The 14,208-nt window shown below is 34.0% G+C and overlaps 1 protein-coding gene across 2 annotated transcripts in view; it reads left to right on the top strand.

Annotated features, from left to right (window-relative positions):
* The first annotated feature begins 1,238 nt into the window (after positions 1-1,238).
* Positions 1,239-14,208, top strand: part of LOC106136145 (protein pellino) — a 65,364-nt gene continuing 52,394 nt past the window's right edge. The window contains exon 1 of one of the 2 annotated variants that reach the window (XM_060949124.1): positions 1,239-1,542. In XM_060949124.1, coding sequence (XP_060805107.1) covers positions 1,343-1,542 — 200 coding nt within the window. In that variant the 5' untranslated portion in view covers positions 1,239-1,342. Of the gene's footprint in view, positions 1,543-2,162; positions 2,577-14,208 lie in introns of those variants that run through there. The other variant, XM_060949125.1, reaches the window with a different exon arrangement.

The raw sequence follows: 14,208 nt of genomic DNA, 5'->3' as shown, positions 1-14,208 counted from the left end.
AACTTAGTCGCGAAGTGCGTTATGATACGGCTCTTTCATTTTATCCTATGATTGTCAGATACAGACCTGTAGTTGTCAGAAGTAAATTACATCATCAATTGCGGCGCATGCGCAATGCAAGCATCGCCAAACACGTTGTAACTTGCTGCATTGATGATTAGCTGAAAAGGTGTGGAACAGTGCCGACGACACAGAAACTTAACATATCAAACAATGAAATGACATCTGATAAAATTTTACCTAAACAACATTATACAATGTTGTATTTTTTGCAAAGTTTTCTTTTTTCCTTACCCTCCCTACCCTGTCTGTGTTTCGAGTCTACGCTTATTAACTATGCAATTTAAAGTTTCTATAGTATCCATTCTCTCTTTATATCTCTTTGGTAACTATGAAAGAAATGTTAGTCTTATGTTCATACTTATGCTTAACTTGTTTGAAATATTTTTTCAAATAGGTACGCGAATTCTTTCGCCGACAAGTTACAAACACAAAAATTTATAAATCCCTCCTATTGTGGCGCAGGTCTTAAAATAGTCGGGAAAACTTCCTTCCTCTTTATATTCTTGGAATGAAACAAAACTTGTAAATTGAAAACAGAGCCCACTCGATTCGTCTGCTCATTCAGAGTCACAAACTTGTCCGTACATGATCGAGTTAGGGTCAGGAACTGTATAAGACTGTGTTCACACTGCGAATCTGCGACACACCCTCTAAGTTTACTTAAGCTTATTTGTTCATTTTCTTTTCATAATACCTTAAATTATTATTTTCTGTTATAAATGATTGAAATGTCGTTAATTTTGATTTCTTACAACCTATGCGACAAAATCCTGTGTTTTAAAATAAATTCTCATATTACCTAAGTATTTGTCACAAACTTACAAGGCTCGTATTACTTGAACATAATTTGGTACGTAATTTAGGTAGACACCTAAAATTTTCACAGAATTTGTTATATACCTACTTACGTTTTTATACTTTGTTTCATATACAAATCGTAAGATTTATGGGCCGTGATTACCTATAAAATACTATTACAATAAAAAAAACAGTGTGAACAGACACCTTATGATCTGAGACGTTCTCTTCCCAGGAACATCATTTTGATTGAATCATAATTTTGTTTACATGTTTTGCTTGCTTCTGTGAATGCCCCTTTAGATTCTCTTTTGGCGTGAAAGAGATGGTAGATATAAAGCTAAATTCCACGTCGTTTGAAAAGGAGTTGTGTTTGGACTTTGGTGTCTTCTAGTCAAAATTATTTAAGTTATAATTATATTAATATATAAAACTAATTTATTTACACTTATAGTTAGTTAAGGAAACCGACAGTATTAAAATGGGACTAAGGTGTAACAAGCAAGAACATGTATATCAGAAATGTTTAAAAAAGAGGTTTATACCAAAATTTGTGACTGATATCAAATTTTATTTAAATTTCTGTGATATAATGAATAATTGCAAGATTTATTTGGGAGCTGATGCGCTAAAGCTAAGGACGCTCTTGACTTCAAAATTCATGGGACAATCGAACTTATGGTGGGTGAGTTTTAATGAATTATTTTTGTTTTTAAATATTTTGACAAAATATCCCTACAATCCACGTTCACACATATAGCTGATACTTATTTCGAAACTATCACAACGTGAAAAATATAGAAATATGTATTCCAAATAAAAAAAACTCTCAGAAACAAGCTTCAGTTGGAAAAAAAATCCGTGTAATTTATGTGTATGAAAAACTGAAAACATCTGCCTCCTTTTATTTGGCCTTATATTGGAGACGGGGATAAAAAGGTACACCTAAGTAATCAGATTAAATTTTTTATATATCCGTGGTGAAAAAGTACTCGCGTCCCTGAGGTGCAAAATCCAAAAATTCCTTTCCCAAATTCAAATAGCAATAGCGTTTATTGTCGTCGTGTCATCAACAAATTAGAAATACTTTTGCACAGAACAGTCTGCCCAAACACCTAAATCTAATGTTCTGAAATTATTACATATTACAGTTGTGTTTAATTAATTTTATTCATTTTAACAACAAATGATCCTAAATTTTATAACTTGCAACATTTATTTATTCAGTTGGCTGCATTGAATGATTTGTCAATGTCATTGTCAATGTTGTCAGTGTCACAGTTAAATTGAAACGAATGAAGTTAGTAGCTAAGCTTGCCGATGTAATGAATGAAGTTCTTGCTATTCCTTCCATTCCACAAACACATTTTTATTTTAGTTTGTGTTTACGCGATTGCTAATAAAACAGTGAATCCTTATTACAGTGCTTTGTTATTATATTATCTTCAAATTAGAAGGAAAGTGTGGTGTGCTGAATAAAGATTTTCATGTTTTTAAAAGTGAAGTGTATAAAATTGGATATAGTTGAGGTTGACGGAATAATGAGGAGCAGTGCGTTTATTATCGCTTTTTAGCGATGTGTGAAAATAAATAAAGTTGACGGTGTTTTAATAAAATTCATGGTGTTTTTTACATCGTCAGTGTCATTTGTAAGAAATAGTTCGAATCATAGGGTCCACCAACGAACAAACGGATTCTACCATGGTCGTAAAACGGTAAGTTTTTGTTATGAGCTGGCTTGTTTTTGTACGTATTTTTGACCTAATTTTATTACTTATGCATTAGTTTAATTTGCAGTCTTTTTATAATTTAAACCTGAAACAACGTGTTTCACACGCCAGTAGATTACTTTGAAAACAAGTTTTTTATGTGCTTTCAGATAAACAAAGGTCACGGTTTTCATGTTTGTTTATATAAAAAAAAATACAATACTTAGTATCTTCATCGTTTGTTTATTTTCTACTTTAAGACGCACAATACACAGGTTCTTATATTCTTTGTATAATTTTGTCGCAAATATCGATCAAATGACGTCGAATTTCATGTGCTTTGAAGGCACAAAATATCAGTAATCGAATTTGTCACATGATCATCTTAATCTTTTCGCCTTGTGGTTCCCGGTACCAATAGAAAAAAGAATAGGACCACTCCATCTCTCTCCCATGGATGTCGTAAAAGGCGACTAAGGGGTAGGCTTATAAACTTGGGATTCTTTTCTTTTAGACGATGGGCAACTACTATGTCACTATTTTAATCTCAATTCTATCTTAAAGCTAAATAGCTGAATGTGGCCTATTAGTCTTATCAAGACTAATAGGCCACATTCAGCTATTTAGCCGTGATTATATGTATGTATGTATAATCTTTATATTGGTTAATGCTTTATATATAAAAAACAAGTAAAAGTACTAAGCTTATAAATTTTTGCTTATGCTGGCAAGCAATCCCATGGTGTGGCTACCAGTACTATTTGGCTGTTATAGTCTGCTCGACTTCATATGCATCATTTATTCTTTAATACCTCTCAACTGAATAAAAAAAATTTTAATCATAATCTAAACTGGTCCAGGTTGCCCTGTAACCAGGGTAAAGCAAATCAGAACACATTCATTCTCTGTGACATAAGTACACCTCTCCTTCGTCTTTGCGTTATCCCAGATTTCATCCTCACTTATCAGGAGTGGAGCCAGGGGTGTGCCTATGACCATGATCCTGGATTCAGTAGGTCAGATTTTAAAACAGACTGATTCCTGTGTATCATCTGCAACTTAGCCTATAATTTATTATATTATTTTATAGATTATGGTTATACATATATCCAATGGTGGGTTTCTCATGATGCTTTCCAGAAGTATTTCTCACTGGTCCCAAAGATGAAGGCAGATGCCATTTGCATAAATCCAAGGATTTTTCTCTCCCTTTACCCATGGTGTTTTCTTATTTCATTCTCATCTTTTTTTCCTTCAAAGCTCTTATGTATGTATGTACCGTTCTTGCTGTAAAAGATTTGCTAAACTTGTGCAATACCTGTCTAGTTCAGGCATATCTTTAGTCTAATTATTGATTTTAAAAAAATTTGTTTGGTAAAAAAGCTTGTTTATGAATTTAATCTGTTTAAATGTATACCATAACTCCTATGCCTTTTGAAAGATTGTTGTGGTTGTATTCTTAAGTGTCTGAGGAACCTTGTGGCAACCCATATTCTATTATTGTATATTTACACATAGTTATTAATAAAATAATACACAAACTTTTCAAATAGTTTGAGCTAAATTAAGTTCAAGACTTGTGTTACTGAATATTTAGGTACTCAACAATTCTTCTGTGTCTGTTGTTGTACAAAAGAAACTTCAATATATAGATAAAAGAGTGAGACCCAAGCCAATCAGAAAAATATGCTTTTCATCTCGTCCTAGTCAGAGATTGAACCTTGTTAAGCCATTCCATTAGAATGAGAGCTCAGTGATGGTCTACGTTATTTGGTTATTAGTTTTTTGGTTCATCATTTTATCATTCTCATGGATGCTGCCAAATATAGTGTGTAGTGAAGTCAACTACTGAATTATATACTTACATAGTTCAAATGTATGATAAATACTTATACTTACAAAAACTTTAAATAAATGGAGGAATGAAAGGATTTTGAAAAATAATCATTGTTACTCAGCTAGCTGAGAACAGCAATGATGTAGTTTATGAGGTCTGGACCCCTATTATTTTTTTGAATTAATGATTTATTATAGCACCCAAGTATATCTCTCACATCAATTCATCACACACATCTATTCATAATAAAAACTTATCAGATCAAGATATAACTCAATTTTCTTTAACCAAATATGTTTTTTTGTTGTTTCGCTTTTCGCCAGTAACACGTTCCTGGGCATTACGTCACGCCCACTCGGCCACAACGCAAGACAAGGATGTGTTTGCTTACCTCGGTATTCTGGGTTGTTTGCCGCGTTATTTTTAGCTTGCATTGTATGGAGTGGCGTTTACATTGAGCCCTCTTTTAACCCTCCCTCATTAAAGTTTCACTGCGCCTTGAGCCCCATGGCGTAACACACGAAAAATTAAAGAGACTAGCAGATGTGGCGCTTCTTTGTGTCTTGTCTAGCAATGTCTATTTTTGTGGACTAGCTCTGGTCTTCATTGATATAAAACTTCCAAGCTATAAAAATACTTAAGCTTTTTTTAAGATTACTACCGCAGAACATTGATAAGTTAGTGAAAGAAAACACTGGCAGGGGCGCCATGTAGAGAATAAGGCGATTGAATGAAATGACGATTGATGTTCCTCTTATTTATTATGTTACGGTACGATTAGAAACTTTCAATTCTTGCTGACGCCAACAACTCTTCTTTATCATAATGATCCTGTAACTAAATATACAAGCCGCTTCTTGTATATTTAGTTACAGGAACAGTTACAACGTACTTCTGTGTTCAATATTATGGAACGATAAATCAATCGCCAAACTAGGACGGGTGAATCTCGCGTGCGTTATTTTTGGAAAAAGTAGATTGATTGACCATTAATTCGGTGAATCAATTAGGTTTTATTAACTGCTTAATAAATCAATGAGCTACCTGCTTATACAGGCAGTACAAAACATATTTTCAAACACTGATCCATGTAACATGTTAAGTGTACGTACTTTAGAAAATTAATCCCAGTGTCCAAAGCTAATAGTATAGATATAGTTACAGGACCTACAGAAATTTACAAACAAGAAGACTTATCCTTGTTCTATTCAAGTCCATACACAGAGTTCCTACCTAATAGTAGCGCCATATTGCAATGCGGCCCTCCCATAATCATAAAAATTTGCGCAGACCAGCGGAAGACCCTCGATTTACATTTCCGAGAAGGTTTATTATGTTTTTACCTGCGGACGAATGTGGGTTGGTATTGGTACCCGTAGGTGTACAGTTACGTAGATTTCACGATTTTTTAAAAAAAAACGCGATACGGTGTAGCGAAGTTAGTTCTTCCTGGTACTACATCTCTTTTCTATTAACATATTCAACAGCGTTAGCCAATCAAAATTGAACCTTGTAGAAAGAGTAGGCATTTCCTCCGCCATATCCTGATGATGATAGATAAGGTTGAAAATTAGTACCAAAGCCGCAATAAAAGCCAGTCAGATTTATATTATATTAAATACATAAATGTAATCCTGTCTATATCCCTTACAGGGTAGACAGGGCCAACAGTCTTGAAAAGACAGAAAGGCCACGTTCAGCTGTATTGCTTAATGATGGAATTGAAATTCAAATAGTTACAGGTTGCAAGCCCATCGCCTACAAGAAGAATCTGAAGTTTATTAGCCATTCCCTTAGTCGCCTTTTACGACATCCTTGGGATAGATTTAGAGTGATCCTATTCTTAAGGGTCGGGAACCACACGGTAGTCAGTTTTATGCGTCAAGTAATCTAGGATCTGTCGTAAATCTATTTATTAAAGGACACCGAACGCGACGGAATATTTATTTACTGTCGTGTGGCGACCAATCCGCACACGGAATGACATATTTTTATAGGATCTTGTCGTTTTACGACTGTATGTAAATACCACGCACTGATGAATACATGTTTAAGTACTTACTTAAAAAAATATATTGTTAAAAATATTTTTGACGACTTCAGAAAAGATCTGTTGATATTTAAATGTAATCAGATCATACGTGATTATTATACGGATATCATTGAATTAAGGTAGGTATTGTTTTGCCATGTCAGTTTTTTTTTAATTTGCACTAAAAAAAAATTTAAATCTTACTCCTTAAAGTGTATGTACTCTTAGTCTCTCTGTTTATTTGACCGACGTTTGCGCGGTCGTATTTAAAAAAAAAAGTAGCCTGTGTTTAAATACAATATGGGCTAAACAAGTACAAAAGTATCAAGCCATAGAAAAAAGAAAAAGAGTGCTCTATCTTTTTCCTATAGATGTCGTGAAAGCCGACTCAGGGTTTAATTTATAATCTTGGGATTCTTCTTTTAGGCGATGGGCTAGCAACCTGTCGTCACTATTTGTATCTCAACTCTTTCATTCAGCCAAACAGCTTAACGTGGCCTATCAGTCTTTTCAAGCCTGATAACTCTGTCTACCCCGCAAGGGATATAGACGTGATTAAATGTTTACAAAAGTATCTTTGGCTTTTTGTCTCACATTTAGTAATATTTGAAAAGCTCGTAACATCCGCCGCACCTGCTCAGCACCTGCGGGACAGATGTTTGTGTCGGTCTCGGTTTAGAAAGCCCTATTGGGAAATGTTTTTTTGCAAAGTTACACTCGGCATCACCTTTCGATGGAATGCGAGGACGTTAGGACATGTTAGCAAACGGTTTGAGAATGTTCAGTTTTTTTTTTTTTTCAATTCTTAAGCAACTAGGTTTTATATGCAGCTTCGCCCGCGCGTATTTTGCGCCGCCTACAAAAGAATACAGGTTTTTAGTATTTACCGGGATGAAAGGTACCCTTATACATATGACCTTCTCGTTCTCCACCCTATGTGTATGCAAAATTTCATGCAGATTGGTTTAGTGGTTAAACTGTAAAGAAGTAACAAACCCCATTTACATTCGTATTTAAAATATTAGTATGGTTAAGGCATAAACTATTTTATCTTTTAATATACCTACGACAAAAGAGAGATTTGTTAGTTTATTTTAAGTAAAATTTATTGCCAGCTTAAGTTAATTTGTTATTATGAAAAATGTGACACCAATGTTGATAACACTAACAGATGACAAAAATAATACTCGTAATGTTAGGGCACTATTCATTTTAAAAGATTTGGAGATGCGAATACAATTTGTACCCAACTTAAAAGTCATCAAAATAACGGATCATTCGATTGAACGGCCCCCTTTCGGTTTCCTAATAAAATTAAGCACGCGTCTGCCATATATTAAGCTCGGCGTTTAACTGCTAGGGGCAAGAAATAAAGTAAATACAGACGTTGAACTTCGAAAGAGGATTAGATCAATATACATAATAACATTAAAATAACACTAAATTTATATTATTAAGTAATCAGGCTGGGTATATCTTTTTCTCTATTAGCACTGGCAGCAACGGTAAACTGATAAGTAGGTAATTTAGATTCCGTGTAACTATTTTGTCACGATACATTTTAAAATTTGTTATTAGTGGACAAATAGCTCGTAAATAGTTCTTTGTTACGGAATGTGACGAAGCGCTAGTAGAAAAAAAAAGAAGTTATGAAATGATCACGATGACGTTTTGAACGCTAACCTTTTGCAAAATGTCTGCAAATCTACTTCCGTACTTACTCTATTTTAATACGTACATATGACATTGGAACTTGGAAGGTTTTCCCCTCCTGCACCGCACGCGCATTGCCGAAAAGAATTGCGGTTCGCTGACCGCCAGCTTTGGGGGCACGCACGCACATGCACAATCATAATGCATGGTTGTTTGCATTTATCGGTAAAGACTAAATTGATTTGATGAATCGATACGGGTGTAGATCAACCTGTTAAATTTCTAAAAGATTAAACAGTTTAAGCAGGTAGCTATTTAACGTTGGTTTCTAAATGTTTAGACATTCCACCGCTTCAGTTAATTAACATCTGTCAAAATCCCAAGTAAATAATTATAATAAGTAAGTGATTTTTTTTTGTAAAAACAATTTTTCATATTGGTATTAATTTTTAAGCATGCCTTTTAACGTCTTATAAAGTCACGTATTTGATAAAGTTTAGAATTTGTAATTATTATCGCAAAAAGACAAGACTGTCATTCCTGACTCAGTTTCTTGTTAAATCGACAGTATCCGGATACGATGTTGATTCAGAGTTAATTTCCGTCTGCCGTAAAAAAACACAGACCGTTGGAAGTGTTGGAACATTGACCGTTACGTATGACCAGTTCGCATCACCAGTATAGTTTATTCGATTGTACCATACCGTATTTAGTATATTTCCCACTATATATGTAGATTATATCTTGGGTTATCACTCCTTTGTATTAACTTTGGTGTAAAGCGTATATATTTGTGTGAATCCAGAGATTTTCATATGTAAAGGGGTAGATAACAATCCATTTCATAAATTCGTAATCGTATTCTTATTTTATAATATTGCATTGCGCATTGGTAATACTTCTACTAATTACTAGCAATGCGCTATGGTTTGTACCATAACAATATAGTTGTACCTTATTCACCATGTAGAAGATATTATCTAAGGGACGAGCGGGAGGAAATCAAGGTATATAAAGACATATTGAAAGAACTTTTGAAGAACACTCTGAGATGCACGGAAACTAGAGTCACATTACCACGTGACACACGATTACGTACTTATTAATATATATATATATCACGTCTTTTTCCTTTACGACATAGACAGGACAAATCAGTCCTTGTCCAGTTGCTAGTCAATCTCCTCAAAGAACTGAAGCCTATTTAAGTCTCAAGTTGAACTTGGTTGGAACCTTAGCAAATGTAACGATCCTACTCTTAAATAAAATAGGTAGGTAGCAATTTTTTAGAATTGCTAGGCCTCGCTTTACTGAATCGGTAAAGGCGAACGCGACAACTTAAGCACTTGAAACTTGTACTTTGAAGTGAGGTGGCACTTATATGTAATTGCTTTTAAGTTCTACTGCATTATTACTATTAATAAAATTCGTGGTTACTAAGGAGATGTACTTACTTACTTACCGGAAATTTCGCTTTGCGTCCTTTTAACATTAACGCTCAACCGAATATAATGCCGTATGGTTAATTATGAAAAATTAAGCATTCCAAGTAAAACATAAGTAGGATATATGCTTTGATGTCTTAAATGTTAATTTATGTGCTGTTTAACTGCTCCGCATTAAAAAAAAGCAATAATCAGTATTCAAAATCAAAGCTAAAATAAAATGGTAACTCGTATACGGAATTCAGTTTACAAAAGACCGATGCGATCAGCGGGTAAGGCAAGGTTATCGAGAAAGTAGTACAGTGGTCATAAGAGGCTTTCAAAATATTAGTATTGTATTGAACGATCTATATAAAATCGCATGGTTTTCGGCATACGAGTAGCAGAATCATTCTGGGCAAAAATTGTATTTTAAAGCAGAAAAACACTTATGGTTTATTAATAGTTATAGAAACAAAACTAAGTACTTACTATCAAAAGCAAAACCTTTTGGCTTTTATGTTTATTTCTTCTGCAGACAGTACTTGTGAGACCAAGACCGTGCGAACAGAGAAAGTACGAAATAGTACCAACAAGGGATATTGCATAATGGAAACTAATATTAATTACTTCATTGAGTACGTTAGTGTAACAGTGAAGTCGTGGTATTTCTCATGCCACCTCATTTACGTTACGTGATTAGGTACCTAGTTAAATTAAATAAGTTAACTAATTTGCTTCTTGCATTTTCTAGTGATCTTGCTTTTTTTGTTTACCGTAGATTTTTCTTAGTTTTTGCTTTGTTTTAACCTTTACTAGCGATCTGCTCCGGCTTCGCATATATAGCATTTATATATTCTATATATAAACCCTCGGTCAAAATTTCAAAGACAGTCCATCCAGATTTTTCCTAGATTAGCGCATACAATACAGAGAAAATGAAGGCCCTAAATTTTATTTGATTTGTGAGAACCTCCTAGAAGTTGTCTACTTCTACTGCTTTTCCCTTGAACCTGATGCGTATAAAGAGCACGAAACGAGCATTTGTTTTTCGAAACATCCAATAATTGGGTAAAATACCTGAAAAATAATTGTAAGTACATCATGTGTACATCTAAATGAGTCGTGGATATTCTTGTCGTGTCAGAGTTGAGTGTAGCACTTCCGTTGTTCCCACATGCCCTCATTCGACCGGACGCGGCACAGCCTTATAATGCTTATGCTTACTACACTGTGGCTCGTGTAGCCAGCTAAATAGGCGTATGTGAATCACAGCGTTAATTCTGACAACTGCCGTACATACGGGTATATATGATGTATGACAGCAGTTTAAGCTCTGAACAATATGAATGATTAAATAATAAAGACCCAGTCTTTTAGTCATTTATTTCGGGTTTATGTTTGCATCGTATAATTTCTTTATGAAAATAACTATTTAACAAAACCCTTAGCTATAGACACGAGGTGGACGTTTACATCATTGGAAAGATGGACTTGTAAATGCATAATATTTTTAGAATGATAAGATAATGGAACCAAGTAAGAAGGCGGAAGCGGCTTCGAAGCATAGTGGCTGGGGGTGCAACTGGTAACACGCAAAGATACGTGGGCCTACTGGAAGAAATTTCTCTAGAAATAAGTAGTGCTCTTGAACTAAATTTCTCTTTAGTTTAAGTTCTATTTTTACTTTTTCCGTGATGTTAATAAATATATAAATAAATGAAGATCTGTCAATTAATCTTCTGTAAAACAAAATTCATGAAGCACCATTTGTTTTTTTATATTATGGCCACTGTTATTATGACTGTCAACAAAGGACGTACCTAAACTAGAACTGTAACTACACAATATTAAAGTACTAGGTTTAAATAATGCTAGGTGTCATTTAACCTTACTTTCGAAAGTCATGCAGATTTTAATTACAAACAATATAATTCCTATCACACTAACTATAAAAGCATTAAGCATTAACTGGTTATAATAACTATTATGACACCAGAAAAAGCAGTGACTGCGGAAGGAAATATTATAATTACTGCTACCATGCAAATAGCATTGAGGAAATAAGTGCCATAAATGCGCCGTCATCTTAAACTATTGCATAAATGATCAATTGTGGCTTTGAATAGTAACTTATATAGATATTAAACGGTTTTATTTAGTTTATCGGGTTTATTTTTTTAATTAAGATTACGCATGCGTTACCCTAAAAGCCTTCCACTCTGGCCCTGGGTTCAGGTTAGACAAAAAATTTACATATTTGTGGTTTTCTGATGTCATTTGAAACAGTTAAAACCACTTATTTTCAAGAAACAATAATATAAAAATACTTTAACCCAATAAAATATCTTTGCTTTCGTAACTACTAATGTTAAATTTTTTTTTTAAATTATAAATAAATAACCCAATCACATCCTCTCTCGGGCTCCATTAAAGCACTTAGCAATAATTGTCTCCGCGTTCGTTCCGTATAATATGCGGTTGGTAAAAACCGTGGCCTATCCCGAGGCAGGAGGCATCGGGTGGGGGTGGAGACAGGGGCTTTGACCCCGTTCCTGTAATCACGGCCGCTTGGACAGACACGGTCTTTACCATAAATTATAGAAAATACAGATCTGTTTCTTTTATAAAAAAATCCCGTTTGATTAAAAAAGTAACAGATCTTTAGTTACCTGGGCCATCTCGTATACACAAATAAAGGCGGTGGCACAGCTAATCGTATCTTCTGTGCATACCGTACTTACCTTATAAATAAGTGTTTGCAATACTTGGTTTGCCTTGAGAGTTTACTAAAACAAAAATTAGTTCTACAGTCAAGATCCTTTTGACTTGCCAGTACAGGGCAGCATTAAAATCAGTAAAGGATGTGCAGTTAATGAACACTTTAGGCTAAAATCATTCGTGTGGTTTAGAATAGGAACACACCATATTTTTACTACGCTTTTATTAGCTTGGGTTGTATGTATGTATGTATGTATGTATGTATGTATGTAACGGAATCTTTGAGCTTAATTTTCACTGATTTCTAAACGTCTGATCAACTTGAAACTTTGCACACGTATCAAGGACCGATGACAATGCAATATTTTGATAAGAGTTTCTCATTATCCTTATTAAAACTGCCAGGATTAATAAATTCATTTTTAGATCCTTCGTATGAGAGTAAGAGAGACAGAGATAGCACCAGTGCCAGTAATCTCCATACAAGAAACCAAGAGGTTCTGACGTATAAGGAGTCCAAAAAGAGATGTAATATATTTCCATATAATGTTACTATTAACCTGAGGCTTTTTTATTTCATCGCATCGCTCCATTTAGAATTACCATTAGAAACAATAGTAGAATTAGTAGAAAATTTTAAAACAATAAAAAATATATAAGTAATAAAACAAAAGTAATAAATGAAAATTGAACAACTAAATTTACAACAATACAAGAATAAAGTTACTACCTACAGAACTTTGCGATATTTAATACGTATTTAACATATTAATGCGATTCTTGAATTAACATTATGTAACTTTTGCATATTTATAATAGCAACACTGTAATACTCGCTTGGAAAATGAGTGACAGTTTGTTTATTTATGTAAAATAAGTTTTGCAGTAAGTTTTGAATTCGATTCTAACACCTGTAAACTTTCTTTCTGTTTTTTTACCGGTGCCTGTGTATTTACCTATTTGCACTTTGTTTTGTGCTGATAACTTGTCGTTATTTGGAGTTTGGAATCTTCCGTTGAGTCGAGCTTTGTTCTTCCGGATATTCGTGTGATTTTATCATCTGAGATTGGACTCTGACTGTGTTCACTGTGTTGTGCAGATATTTTGAGATAGGACTCCTGTAAAAAGTACCTGATTATTTGAGATAGGAGTCCCAAGTTTGTGTTTGTTTTTGTGAAAGACAGATTTTACTACAAAAGTGCCACGATGTCTTCAGATAAACATTGTTGCGTTCCTGGTTGTAAAGGCAGTGGAGGTATGTTTGAAATATTTTTGTTCCTGTATCAATCTGCCTCTTAATCTTGTGGTTTGATTCCTGGCAAGGCCACAATCGAAAATTGTTGTTTGCTGGATAGTCAAAAATATTATTAACAGTGATTTATCACTATAAAATTCTTTTCAACTGGGTTTAACAATCATCATACATACATGCATACATATAATCACGTCTATATCCCTTGCGGGGTAGACAGAGCCAACAGTCTTGTAAAGACTGATAGGCCACCTTCAGCTATTGGGCTTTAAGATAGAATTGAGATTCAAATAGTGACAGGTTGCTAGCCCATCGCCTAAAAAAGAATCATGATGATGAGAATATTATGAGATTTAATCCAATCAGGCCACATATAACTTTAAGAAAGTTAGTTGTGAAAACCTCCGGCGATGGGCGCATGGTTGCGAAAGTCATTTCTAGTAAGATAGTTATACAGCGTAGTAGAAGTAGTAGGAAGTTAACACTTCTACCAAAAAATAATTGTATAAAAAAACTAAAAAACTAGGCGTTTTATTGCTAATCAAACTAAAAAATAGAAAATAAATAATAGTTTAAAAAAAACTAAAAAACTACGCTTTATTGCTAATCAAACTAAAAAATAGAAAATAAAAATTAATGACAAAGGAATTCAGTAGTAGCAAGTCGAACAATCAGTTATAGTCAGTTGTAGTAGTAATTACCTCGGATTAAAATTATAA

The sequence above is a fragment of the Amyelois transitella genome, chromosome 18 (assembly GCF_032362555.1).
Source record: "Amyelois transitella isolate CPQ chromosome 18, ilAmyTran1.1, whole genome shotgun sequence".
NCBI lineage: Eukaryota > Metazoa > Arthropoda > Insecta > Lepidoptera > Pyralidae > Amyelois > Amyelois transitella.
Note: the sequence above shows the minus strand (reverse complement) of the source record. Positions and strands in the feature narration are given on the sequence as shown.